A 13,762-nucleotide genomic window follows, 5' to 3' on the forward strand; every position below is an offset into this window, starting at 1 on the left:
TAAATTAGGCAGTATAAGTAAATTACAGAACTTTTGTGAAGATCAAATAATAAAATGTATGTAAAACATTGGAAAACCTTAAAGAATTATAAAAATGGCAGCTTTCATCATTATTATTTCTGAAAATTCTGATCTCAGATTACCTGACTCTACTTTGTATCCTGTCTCTTGCTTATGTCCTCCTAAACTTGGAGAACCTAACTTTTCCATTTGCCCAGTTTCTTCTTAGTGACTTGAAGTATGCTTGTCAGATGCTTGCTATTTTATGCAACTATGAAAGTTCCGGACAGTCTCAGCTATACAGAGGAAAAAAATCCTTTTTAATGCAATTGTATAAAGATAATTAGAACTATGATGTTAGTACTTACATAGGGCGACAACCGAGTTTGGCATAGTGGTAAGCTGTCCATTGAAATTTATCTTGGCAACGGAGATCAACATCATATTGAAGAAGAAGACTGACTATGCCTACTTGTTCACCACTGGCAGCATGCATAATGGCTGTCCTATAATAAGAAAGAAACAATCTAAACTTAAGAATTTAAACAAGTCACATCTAATCAGATTTTTTATATGTTTTAATAGAGAGAATATCCATGTGGAGCATGCTTAGTAAGGGATATGAGTACTTTTATTGCTTATGTGAAGCAGCAAAAATGGCAATTAAAAGCAGAAGAAAAGAAAGAAAGAATTTTTTTGGTCCCCTTAGAGTTTTTACAGGGATTGTCAAATTTAAGACTTTATAATAGGCAAGTAGACAGTATGTCAAAGCCATATGTGTGCAACAGTTAAGGACTTTCTCCTGGGATCCTACATAGTTTTCATGAGGAGAAAACCAGAATTAAACCAAAAATTTGATCTCCAGTATCAAGATCCAAGAGAAGCATAAACAGGGAAAAAGAGAAAACATAAGGGAATCAATAGAGCTAAACTGTTTACATCCCTACATGGTAAGATAATACTTTGATTCTTAAAAATCATATCAATAATAGTACAGCTAGAAGGAACATACACAGACAGAATTATGAATACAAGGTGAATTTGAGGGAATAACACAAAAATAATGAAGCTATGGCAAAGAGGAATATACTAAGTGCAGAAGGAAGGGAGAGATTGAATGTATTAAATTTGGAGAAGATACGAGGGTGCCTGATGGCCGTTGATTGAACCTCACTGTCATCAATATTGGCACAAAGAAGGAATAATATAGACAATCATTTGAATATAGAAATCTATGTTACCCAACAGGGAAATAGGAGGGGAGAATATGAAATTAAGGTAGGAGGAGAGTATGGGAGAACTGACAGAAGGGAGAGCAGATCAGGGGAGGTGTTGAACAGAAGCAAAACACTGGTGAAGAGGTAAAGGGTGAAAGGAGAGAGAGGACAAACAAGAAGAAAAATAGGATGTAGGGAAATTCTCAGTTAATAATCATAATCATGAATGTAAGTGGGATGAACATGGAAGCAGGTAGGAGAATGGATTAAAAACCAGAATACTACAATATGTCATTTACAAGAAACACATTTGAAACAGAAATACACACTGAGTAAAGGTATGAGGTTGGAGCATAATAGATTATGCTTCAGCTCAAGTGTAAAAGCAGGGGTAGCCATCCTGATCTCAGAAATATTAAAAGCAAAAATAGATCTAATTACAAGAGATAAGGAAAGAAACTATATCTTGCTGAAAGATACCATGGGCTATGAAGCAATATCAATTCTAAACATATATGTACCAAGTGGTATAGCATCCAAATTCTTAAAGGAGAAGTTAAGTGACTTAGAGAAAGAGATAGACAGCAAAGTTATACTAGTGGCAGACCTCCACCGCCTCCTCTTAGAACTCAAGAAATGCAACCAAAAAATAAACACGAAAGAAACTAAGGAGGTAAACAGATTATTAGAATAATTAAGACATGACAGAGCTCTGGAGAAAACGGAATGGGAAGAGAAAGGAATATACCTTTTTCTTAACAGCATATGTTACCTAAACAAGAAACTGACCATGCATTATGGTATAAAAACTTTAAAATCAAAAGTAGAAAGGCAGAAATATCACACGTATTCTTTTCAGATTATAATGCAATAAAAACCACATTCACCAAAGGGTGCTAGAAAGACAACATTACATGTTAATTGGAAACTAAATAATCTAATCCTAAACAATAAGTAGGTCAAAGAATAAATCATAGAAACAATCAGTAATTTCATTAAAGAAAATGACAACACTGAGACACCATACTGAAATTGATGCGATACAGCCAGAGCAGTACTTAGGGGAAAAATTATTTCTCCTTCTCCAAATTTTTACTTCAACAAAATACAAAAAAGATGAGATCAATTAATTGGTTTCCCAATTAAAATAAACAAACAAAAGAAAAGGAAACTAGAAAAAAATGAATAAATAATCCCCAATTGAACACCAAATACCAAATTCTGAAAATCAAAGGTGAGGTTAATAAGATTAAAAGCAAAAAACAAAAACAAAAAACTACTGAGCTAACAAATATATCTAGAAGCAGGCTTTATGAAAAAAAAAGACAGATAAGCTATTGATTAATTTGATTAAAAAAAAAGAAAGAAGAAAACCAAACTACCAGTATCAAAAATGAAAAGAGTGAAATCATCATCAAGGAAGAAGAAATTAAAGCAATCACTAGAAAATAGTTTGCTCAATTATATGTCAATAAATCTGACAATCTGAGCTAAATCAATGAATATTTTTGAAAATATAAATTACCCAGATTAATAGATCAGGAAACAGAATGCCTAAATAAACCCATCTTAGAAAAAGATACTGAACTAGCCATTAATGAATTCACTATGAAAAAATCCCCAAGGGCCAGATTGTTTCACAAGTGAAGTCAATCAAACACTCAGAGAACAATGAATTACTATATATAAAATATATGGAAAAATAGGTGAAGGAGTCATAATAAACTCCTTTTGTGACAAAAAAATTTGGTACAGATACCTAAACCATGAAGAGCTAAAACAGAAAAAGAAAATTATAGATCAATTTCCCTAATGAATATCAATGCAAACATTTTGAGCAAAATACTAGGAAGGCAATTGCGACAACTTGGCACAAGGATTATATACATGACCAGGCTGCAATTGTACCAGGAATGCAGGGTTGGTGCAATATTAGGAAAACTATAAGCACAACTGACCATATCAATAAAAAACGAACAGATACCATATGACTATCTAAATAGAAGCTGAAAAAGCTTTTGACAAATTACAGTTCAGATTCCTATTAAAAACAATGGAGAGCATAGGAGTATAGGGAGCATTCCTTAAAATGATAAGCAGTATCTATCCAAAACCTTCAACAAGCATTATCTGTAACAGAGATAAGCTAGAATACCTGCCAATAAGATCAGGGTGAAGGAAGAATGCCCATTATCACCACTATTGTTCAATAGTGTACTAGAATTGCTGGCTATAGCAATAAGAGAAGAAAAAGAAATTGAAGGAAATAGAATAGGCAGTAGGGAAACAAATTTATCACTCTTTGCAACTGATATGATAGTATACTTAGAGAATCCTAGAAAATCAACTAAAAAACTACATGAAATAATTAACTTCAGCAAAATTGCAGGATATAAGATAAACCCACATAAATCATCAGGAATTCTTTTTATGACCAACAAAGCTCAGCAGCAAGAAATAGAAAGAGAAATTCCATTCAAAATAACTGTAAACAATACAAAATACTTGGGAGTCTACCTACCAAGACAAACCCAGGAACTGTATGAACACAATCACAAAACACTTTTCATACAAATGAAGTCAAATCTAAACAATGGGAAAAATATCAATTGCTCATGGGTAGGCAAAGCCAACATAATAAAAAATCACAAGTCTGCCTAAAACCAATTTACTTATTCAGTGCTAATAGAACTGCCAAAAAAATTATTTGACAGAACTAAAAAAAAAAATCACCAAAAATTCATCTGGAAGAAAAAAGGTCAAAATATGAAGGGAATTAATGGAAAAAAAAGTACAAAGAAAGGTAGCCTAGCAATACCAGATATAAAGCAGTAATCATCAAAACTAATCTGGTATCTAAGAAATACAGTGGTGGATCAGTGGAATAGATTAGGTACAAAAGACACAATAGTCAATGACCACAGGAATCTAGTGTTTGATAAACCCAAAGACCCCAGCTTTTGGCAAAAGAGTTCACTTTTTCACAAAAACTGCTCAGAAAACTCAAAAACAATAGGAAATAAACCAATATCTCACATTGTATCCCAAGATAAGGTCAAAATGGGTGCATGATTTAGACATAAAGGATGACACCACAAGCAAATTAGAAGAGCAAGGAATCAAGGAATCCTGTCAGATCTATGGGTAAGGGAAGAATTCATGACCAAATAAGAGATAGAGAGCATTATGAAATATAAGATAGACTACTTTGATTATATTCAAATAAAAAGCTTTTGTACAAATAAAACCAAGAGTAGAAGGAAAGCAGAAAGCTGGGAAACAATCTTTATAGCAAGTGTCTCTGAAAAAGTTCTCATTTCTCAAATATATACAGAACTAAGTCAATTTGTAAGAATATAAATCATTCCCATAATAAACAGTCAAATGATAGAAGAGGCAGTTTTTAGATGAAGAAATCAAAGCGATCCATAGGCATATGAAGAAGTGCTCTAAATCACTTTGGATTAGAGAAATGCAAATTAAAACAACTCTGAGGTGCCACCTCACAATTATCAGATTGGCTAATATGACAAAAAATGAAAATGATAAATGTTTGAGAGGATGTGGAGAATTGGGGACAGTGACACACTGTTGGTAGAGTTGTGAACTGATAAAACCATTCTGGAAAGCAATTAGGAACTATGCCCAAAGGGCAACCAATCTGTGTACACTCTTTGATCCAGTAATACCACTATTAGTTCTGTATCCCAAAGAGATTATAAAAAAAAGAGAAAGGACCTACATGTGCAAAAAATTTTAAACAACCCTATTAATGGTGGCAAAATATTTGGAATTGAGGGGATGCCCATCAATTGGTAAATAGCTGAATAAGCTGCTGTATGAATGTAATGGAATACTATTGTGAGCAGGTAGATTTCAGAAAAACGTGAAAGACTCTATGCACTGATCTAAGTGAAATGAATAGAACCAGGAAAACATTGTACACAGTTAGCAGGAACACTATGTGATGATCAACTATGAATGACTCAGCTTGTCTCAGCAACACAATGATCTGAAATAAGTCAGATCAGAAGAGCTCACGAAGGAAAAAACTATTCACATCCAGGTAAAGAACTGATGGACTCTGGATGCAGATGGAAACATAGTTTCTCATTTACTTTATTCTTTTTCGAGTTTTTATCTTTTTGATCTGTTTCCTTCTTTCAAACTATGACTAATATGGAAACATTTTTACATGATAGCACATATGATCCATATCAAACTGCTGCCAGTTGCAGAAGAGGAGAGGGGAGCAAGGGAGGGAAAAAAATTTGGAATTCAAAATCTCGTAAAAATAAAATGCTAGCAATTGTCTTGACATGTAAGTGGGGGGAAATACTAATTAAAAAAATTAACATTCAGAAGTGAAGGTCAAAAAGATACCACACATATCTTTTGAAATATCTGCTCAATGAAAAATCTAAAAATCTGATCTATTTCTTTTCAATATTCATATATTTTATTTCAGGAAGTAATCTTTCCCAAATGTCCATGTTGGTGTTAATGAAAATAGAAATAATGGTAGTTCTGTTCTATTTCATATCTATTCATTGTCACTCTTCAAATTCCATAATGAACAAATGCTCTCAGGATGATCTGGTTAGGCTTCATGTCAAACAACCTACAGGTTTATCTTCTCTTCAGCTGCTTTTTATTATTTTGGAAAGCAATGCTGGTCTTCATCTTCTATCCTCTTCCTCTTTATTTTATTTTATTTTTACAAATTATGTTTTAGTGTAAGCTTGAGTTCATCTTAGCCATAATAGCTCTCTTTTTGGCAGAGATAATGTTTCCCAGCTGATGCCATTTCTGGGCTCTTTTGGCCTTCTCTTTGAGGCTCCTTTTGTACTAACTTTTGAGAAATTACATATGTCCACTGCCTAGCATAGTGCTTAGCATAGATAGTGCTTAACACATGCTTGTTAACTGGATAATAGCATATGTCCATTTCTCATTTGGGGGAGTTGATAGTGTTAATCACAAGAGGAAACATGATGACTACTGTCTGCTTTTCATCTTTATCCTTTTTTCTCATTTATATTAATTTTGACCTTTATTCTGGACAGTCATGATGAATGAACATAGACAGCTAATTCTAAATTATTCCAACATTGTAATCAGTCCTATTTCTGTTAGGATAATGTCAGGTCCTGTTTTTTTTTTTAATTTTGGTGATAGCAAACAAGTTTCTCACATGCTAATGTTAAAATCACACAGACTCAATGACCCATGCCACCCAAAGGATAACTTTGTTCAATGAGTAAGTATCAGCATTAAGCTAGATGTAAATGTGAGACATATGCTCACTTAAGGTGTTTCCCAATGCTACATAGGATGTCCTGCACAGGGTCCAAATAGAACAGAGATGTATATGATGGCAAAGATTTACAAATGCTCCTATTTGTGGATGACATTGTGCTAATTGTATCAAGCCCTGAACAAAAAGTCCTTGATGAAATCCAAACTTAGTCAAAATGCATTGGTCTAAGAATCCACCCTGAAAAAGAATGAAAAGTATTTCCTAGATTTGATAGAGTTGAAAGGACAGCCCCATCTACGTGGTCAATCTATATCTTTGTAGAGGTGTTTATATGTGAAGGCATACATGCACACTGCTGATGGGTATTGAAGAACAGCAGTGCAGGGGCTCATAATTATTGGGAAAAGGAGATCCAACTGGATCTCATTTGAGAAACTACATACAGCACTTCATGACCCATTGCACAAAATTCATTGTATAAACACCAATATTCTCTCAAGAATGCTTTGTGGCCACAGTGATTTTTAAAAAATTCAAAAACCAAAAATATCTCAGAAGAATCAAAATTCAAAGGCCATGGAAATATGCACAGTGAGTATAAGTTGTTTCAGGCAGTAATGACTTTGATGTAGTAAGTGGTATTAGAGACATTCTCAAAGACACTGATAAACAGAAAAAAAAGTGGATGGCCTAATCTTATATTAAAAATAAAAGCCAGAAAGAATTTTCACTGCACTGTTCCTCATATATTAAAAGAACCAGGAGAAAGCTTCAGTGTGTTTCCTGGATCCTCTATGGTGAATTTATGGAATGACAATGATGAAAATCATGTAGGATAAGAAGGCATGGAAAGGTTAAAATATGAACCAGTGGCACAAGTTTCCACAATGATAAGATCATAGGTTCATCAAAGTATTTCATCATATTATTCTCGTATTCGTTTGTATTTCTCAATGTGCATATTCTTAAGGAAAATCAAAAGAAGGAAGAGGAGAAAATACACTACAATTCTCATGGTGACATGAGATATTTCATAAAGAGAATCACCTGAAACACCAGAGTACAAAATTTCTTTGGGATAATCTTAACTAACAATAAAATCAAATAAATAAAACTGCAAATAGTAATCACCAATAAACAGTGGTTGGCAGGCCCACATGAACTGCTTTCTCTGTTGCAGTCATAAATAAGTTTTTTTCATACTGGATGTTTTCGGACATTTTTCACCCTTTCACAATGATAATCAGTTTCAATTATTGTTGTTCCATGTGTTCTATGGTTTAAGTTGTTCTTATTACTCTAGAACCTTTTTTTTTATTTCAAGCATTAATTACTGTACCTTTTAGAGTTATCCGAGGCATTCACATTTGCTCCATTCTTTAAGAAAAAATCTACCATATCTAGATTACTTTCTGTAATTGCAACCACAAGTGGTGTAAAGCCTTCCTGCAAAATCATATTAAAGATATTGTTACAGCATGTAAGAATTCTATATGTATACATCAATTCAGGTTAAGGCATTTTGTGAACATCCTGTGAACTTGCTAACAATTTGTGAAGGAGGTATGATACAATGGAATTTTGGAGCGAGAAGACCAATCCTGCTTCTGTTAGTTAATTCCTGGGTGATGATAAGCACATTATTTCACTTCTCTGGGACTTAGTTTCCTCATAAGTAAAATGACAGAATGAAACTAGAGAGCCTCTGGGATTCCTTCCAGCTATAAATTTGTGATCAGTACATAGAAACCTAGGATTTATAGGAGACTGTTTCATATTATTTCAGGAGTATGTTCCTTTATTGCTGTCTTCGTGTCATAATACTTATTGTCTGCATGCAGCCAACCTTATTTCCTCAGTACTCTGCCAAGCTAAAGCTATACTATGGTCAATTTTACATTTGCCTAGTTGTCTTTACCTACTGCCCTCGAGTGTGTACAACCAACCTCAAAACTGAAAAAAATCTTGCCTCAAAGTGGTTAAACATAGAAGGAACTCATTCTCATTGGCATATTCCCTCTCTTCTCTGCCCTCCTAAAGTATGCTTTATGTTTTTTTTTCTCTCTCAAGTGACAGTGACTAAGAGTTAAACCTTTTCTTAAAAATCAGGAGTTGTTCAGTAACTCTAGAAAGGAAAGGGTACAGTCTTTAGGAAATACCAAAAAACATACACTTAAGAATTTATTGTTACAAAATTCTGTGTCTGTGTATTTTTATACTTAGTAGGAACAAATTTCAAAAAGATGAAAAAAAATTTGGCACTTCTAAATGACAAATTAACATTATGTTATATAAAGATCTATTTGTAGAAAAAGCATTGTAAGGAAATATTTGGTGGAACTATCACATTCTGGGGAGCAGACCTAATGTATCATGCAACCAAAATTCTGGAGAGACAGCTGCGATGGAATGGGTAGAGAGTTAGCCTCAAAGTCAGTAAGACCTAGATTCAAGGCCTGCTGCTAACCCACATATACTAGCTGGGACCCTGAGAAGTTTCAGTACTCCAGGACACTCCCTAAAGACAGGGTTTCTTAAGTTTTTTTGTATGATGGATTCCTTTCCAAAATAACGTTTTTAAATGCCTAAAATATATAGAATGCAAAGGATGCCAATTACATTGAAACAACTATAAAGCCATTGTTGCTTTTTAAAGTTAATGTATCCCATGTTAACAATCCCTAGTCTAAGATTAAATCATAGAGCAGGCCCTAGTCTAAACCAGTAGAGGGAGTTTCCTCATTAGGAGGTGAATAAAATCTCCTCCCTTGTTCACCCACCCCTCCTCCACCTCCACACTATTAGAAAATTCCAAAGGCCAATGAACTTTGACTACAGAATTATAAGTTATTTTCATTGAAGAAATGCTTCCATGAATATATGAATTATAAAATATGTGAATTGAACACTGATTACACATTTTAACTCATAAAATAGTTTATTATACAAAAGGTGGGCTTCTACCATGTTTTTTGCTTCAATGTCCATGTTATGTTTCAGCAGCTTTGCTGCTATAGCTGTGTTCTGTCCAAAGGCAGCATAATGAAGTGCAGTGTTGTTGATGGTGTCCACAACATTAAGGTCTGCACCACGTTGGAGCAGGATAGTAGCACACTCCTCATGTTGACCCTGTACTGCCTGTCAATATAGTACAGAGAAAGAGAATAAATACTCTAAGATAAAATTTAATATACTTAAACATCATTAATGATATTTAAATAAATTAGTAAATCATATTTTCTTGATCAGAGAGAAATCAAAATGGATTTCATTGACCAGTGTGATTAACTAGTACATACCTTAATTAAAGGTGTTAGACTATCATTGTCCAGCAGGTTTAGATCGCAGTTTCTCTCTACTAAGAGAGACACAACATCTGGATATCCATTAGCACAGGCCAGGTGTAGAGGTGTCCTATGGAAATGAGAGAGCTATGTGACTGCTTGATAACATACTACAACAATCAAAATTTTAGACTTATTAGTTAGTGTGATTTCTAACCTAAAATGCATTATTATTCTTATGCCTAAACTCTAAATCACTGCCAAAAAATATAAATGGATACTACTGTCACCCAAAGAAATATAAAATATGCATTAGCTCTTTTTGCTCGATATGATGGACAAAATTGCCAAGGGTAAAAACAAAACAAACAAAAAAAAAAAAACAGATTAAAATTTCACTACAGATTGACATGGGAACTCTGCTCAGTTTCTAACCTCAGCTGGTTCACTTCTCTTTAGGCAATTTGATGGCCCCTCATACTTTGGGACTCACCATACTGATGCCAGCCTCAGTGCAGACACCTTACTGGCATAGCCCACCAGCTCAGAACTCATGAGTTCAAGAGATCTGCCAGCCTCAGCCTTACTGGTAGCTGGGATTACAGACGTACATCCCCCTGCTTGGCTGTTAAGCCTAATAACAACTTCTTTCCACTAAGAGTATCCATAATTACAAAACATTTAGTAAAGTAGCTGCCTCAGAAAAACATTTACATATTTGCATATCGTGCATTTGCACAAGCACATGTGCACGTGTGTGCATTCTCCACTAAAATCTTACTGCCATGTAGCATTGGACACTGGAAGTGGATCTGTGCTGCTAAAGGCTATCCCAGCAGGGTACAAGTTTTGGTAATTCTACCATGCTGGCAAGGTTTTCAAGTAAGAGCCTGGTATGTTGCCCCCTTATCATCTCACCAGTTGTGTTCTGCCAAGCCTCAGCCTTGAATCACTCCTGCCTTACTGTCTTTGTTCCTATACACTTGCTACTCAATAAAGCTGAGAAAATCATGCACCTGTGTTTACTAGATCCACTACAAATTATGTTACATAATCAACCGGGTCTCACTGCTGCAAGGCAATCATTTATTCTATCTCCATAGTAAATTCACTATGCCACTCACCACAGCAGCTCTTGCAACCTTTTCATCCCTCCTCAAACCTCCCTTGGTTCACTATGTACCTTCTCAGTTAAAAATCTTGCCTCATATTTTACTGAAAAAAGTGAGACCATTACCTGAGACCTCCCTTGTTCCCCCTTTCTTTCATCTAACATACAAATGCCTTCTGTCACTATCTCTTTCTTCAGCCACCTCATAGGAAGAGGTGGCCCTTCTCCTTGCCACTGAGAATGCTTCTACATGTACAAGTGATACATTGTATCTTATCTCCTCTAATGGGTTGCCCCCTCTGTCATTCCTATTCTCATTTATCTTCAGTCTTTCCCTGCCTACTAGTTACTTCCCTGATAGCCTACATACATGCCCATGTCCCCTCCCTCATTCTTAAGAAATCATCACTTGATCAATCTGTCCCCACTCTCATCCTACGTCTCTCTTGTCCTTTGTGTTAGATGTGAGGAGAAGCCCTTTGACAACAGCTGTCTCCACTTCTCCTGTCATTTTCTTTTAACATCTACAGTCTGGCTTCCAAACTCTTCTACTAATGTTCTCTTAATTGCCAATCTAATGGTCTTTTCTCAATTCTCATCCTTCTCCTCTCTGAAGCTTTCAAACTAGACCTCTCTTTCCTCATATTCTCTTCTCTCTAGGTTTTGTAACACTACTCTTTGGTTCTCCCTAAGTATCCCATCCTCTCCTCAGTCTCCCTTGCTGATTACCTCTAGAATGCAGAGAATCCCTGCTCCCCAATTTCTATCTATTGCAGTTAGTTGGGTGCCTGATACATATAGCAGATTCTTTATAAGAGCAGAAATTAATTTTCTGCCTTGGCATTTTTTCACTTCACACATCACATGGGGCAGGCAGCTAGAATGGGTAGGAGTGCTGGGCGTGGAGTCAGGAAGACTTGTCTTCCTGAGTTCACGACTGGCGTCAGATACCCATGTGACCCTGGGCACGTCACTTAACCCTGTTTGCCCCAGTTTCCCCATCTATGAAAGGAGCCGAGAAGGAAACGGCAAACATTCCTAGTATCTTTGCAAGAAAATCCCAAACAGTCATGGGTAGTCAGACATAATTGAAACGACTCAAAACAACATTTCACTAGAAGGGAGTAGTATTTGCCCAAGTCTCCACTGAGAAATAAGTTGGTTGGACCCTGGCTCAAAGTAAAATGAAGAAGTTTCCCGTTCGTTAAAATTGGACAGGTGAGGTGACGCGAGCTTTCCGAACTTACTATCCAATGCCAGGAGGCTAAGCCTCACTCTGACCCTGAAGGGAGGCGCTGTCCTGTCCCAGGTGCTGACAGCAACAGCTTTTCCAAGGGTGAGTGAAGAGACACATACCAAGAGGAGGGAGGCGTGGGGGGTGTCTTAGGCTGCTGGAGGCGGGGCTTCCCGTCTCTCCCCCCTTCCCTCTCCCTCTTACCGATTCATTTCATCTCGATCGTTCACGCCTGAGTTCCCCAGCAGCAGCAGCTGCTGCACCTTCGTCACATCCCCAGTGGAGGCAGCTTTGTGGATCTTCTCCACGTCCTTGGCCCTAATCAGGTATCCTGAATTAGGATCGGATTCTTGGACCCCGCTGTTCTTCCACCTGAGGACGGAGGTTCGACGTGGATTCACTGTTCGCTTGCTGTGTAAACTGAAAATCTTTTTCATTTTTGCTACCAAGCTTCAAAAGCCGGTGGGGAGAATTCGAGAGGGGGTTTTCTCTTGGCCTTTTAGCCTGCCCGGGGACCTCACCTCCGCTACAGAAAACTGCAACGGCTAGAGACTGGAGGTTAGGAGATTCCAGAGCGGGAGACATTTATAGAAGATTCAAGCCTAGAGAAGGTTGTAGCCCTGACAACGCCTTGAGGGAGACAATTCCTCTTGCTTTTATCAGAGCCTCAGGTGACAAGCATGGGCCCAACGGTAAAGTCATAAATGTTTGTTTATGTGCATGGACTAGCTGTCACTCTTTGTGGGGACCCTATGTAGCACATGAGGCATTTCAGTAATATAACATGTCACATGCTTCATCAATCATCAGGCATTTATTAAGTAACTACTTGAAATCCCAATTCAAATTCGAGTAAACGGCGCTATTTATTGTGAACACCCCAAACACAAACACAAATGTTGAACAGATTTAGCTCTAAGAAGGAGATACAGTTTAAGTTTTCTCAAGCTGGCTTGACATGCATTGCATGAAAGTTCAGTCCAAAATTGACAGCCAGGGCAGCAGAGATGAGTAAGAACATTCCGGGCATGGTGGAAATCCAGAGAAAAGTCCCTGAGTTGGAAGACGCAGGGTCATGTGCAAAGAACAGCCAGGACGTCACTGGACAAAAGAAGATGAGGTGGGGAGTGAAGTGTGAGGAGACTGGAAAGGAAGAAGAGGGCTAAGTTACGAAAGGCTTTGAATGACAAGCAGAAAATTCTGTATTAGATCCTGGAGGCAATAGGGAACCACAGGCTTACTGATGTCAAAAATGATTTTTCTTAGCAATCATTATCTTGAAAACTCAGAGCTTCCCTATCCCACTTCATTACTAAATTCATTCCTTCTTTGTAAGGAAATTAAGATGTAATGTAATGGGTCTGTTCCTGCTCATTAAATTGCCTGGACAGGTCTGGGAGAATGTTGATTCCTCTCTATTATCAAGAGAGGTGATAGAGAAATTGATGTCTCTTTGACCAGGATCCTGTAACAGGGGTCACTCCCTAAAAGACCCTCATTTTAATATGGGCCACCTCCCAGAGTTGATTGACATCCTTTGGGAACACCTATGCTTTGAGGGGAATATGAGGCTGTACCCCAAAAATCCAATTTGAGCCAGTTTTAAATTGGCCTCCCTGGTGGTTGCCAGTTTTGGACTGAACTTACATGTAATCC

General features: G+C 36.7%; 1 protein-coding gene across 1 annotated transcript; it reads right to left on the minus strand.

Annotated features, from left to right (window-relative positions):
* Positions 1 to 368: 368 nt before the first annotated feature.
* Positions 369 to 12,543, minus strand: LOC110203764 (uncharacterized; the record flags this gene model as incomplete). The annotated part of the gene is made up of 5 exons (XM_020980225.1): positions 12,311 to 12,543; positions 9,777 to 9,891; positions 9,442 to 9,615; positions 7,817 to 7,923; positions 369 to 506 (listed from the first exon to the last, which is right to left on the minus strand). Coding segments are annotated over exons 1-5 (767 nt in total), but the record flags the coding sequence as incomplete, so codon positions are not given.
* Between the last annotated feature and the right edge of the window lie 1,219 nt (positions 12,544 to 13,762).

The sequence above is a fragment of the Phascolarctos cinereus genome, unplaced genomic scaffold (assembly GCF_003287225.1).
Source record: "Phascolarctos cinereus isolate Bilbo 61053 unplaced genomic scaffold, phaCin_HiC Scaffold_12;HRSCAF=473, whole genome shotgun sequence".
Classification (NCBI taxonomy): Eukaryota; Metazoa; Chordata; class Mammalia; order Diprotodontia; family Phascolarctidae; genus Phascolarctos; species Phascolarctos cinereus.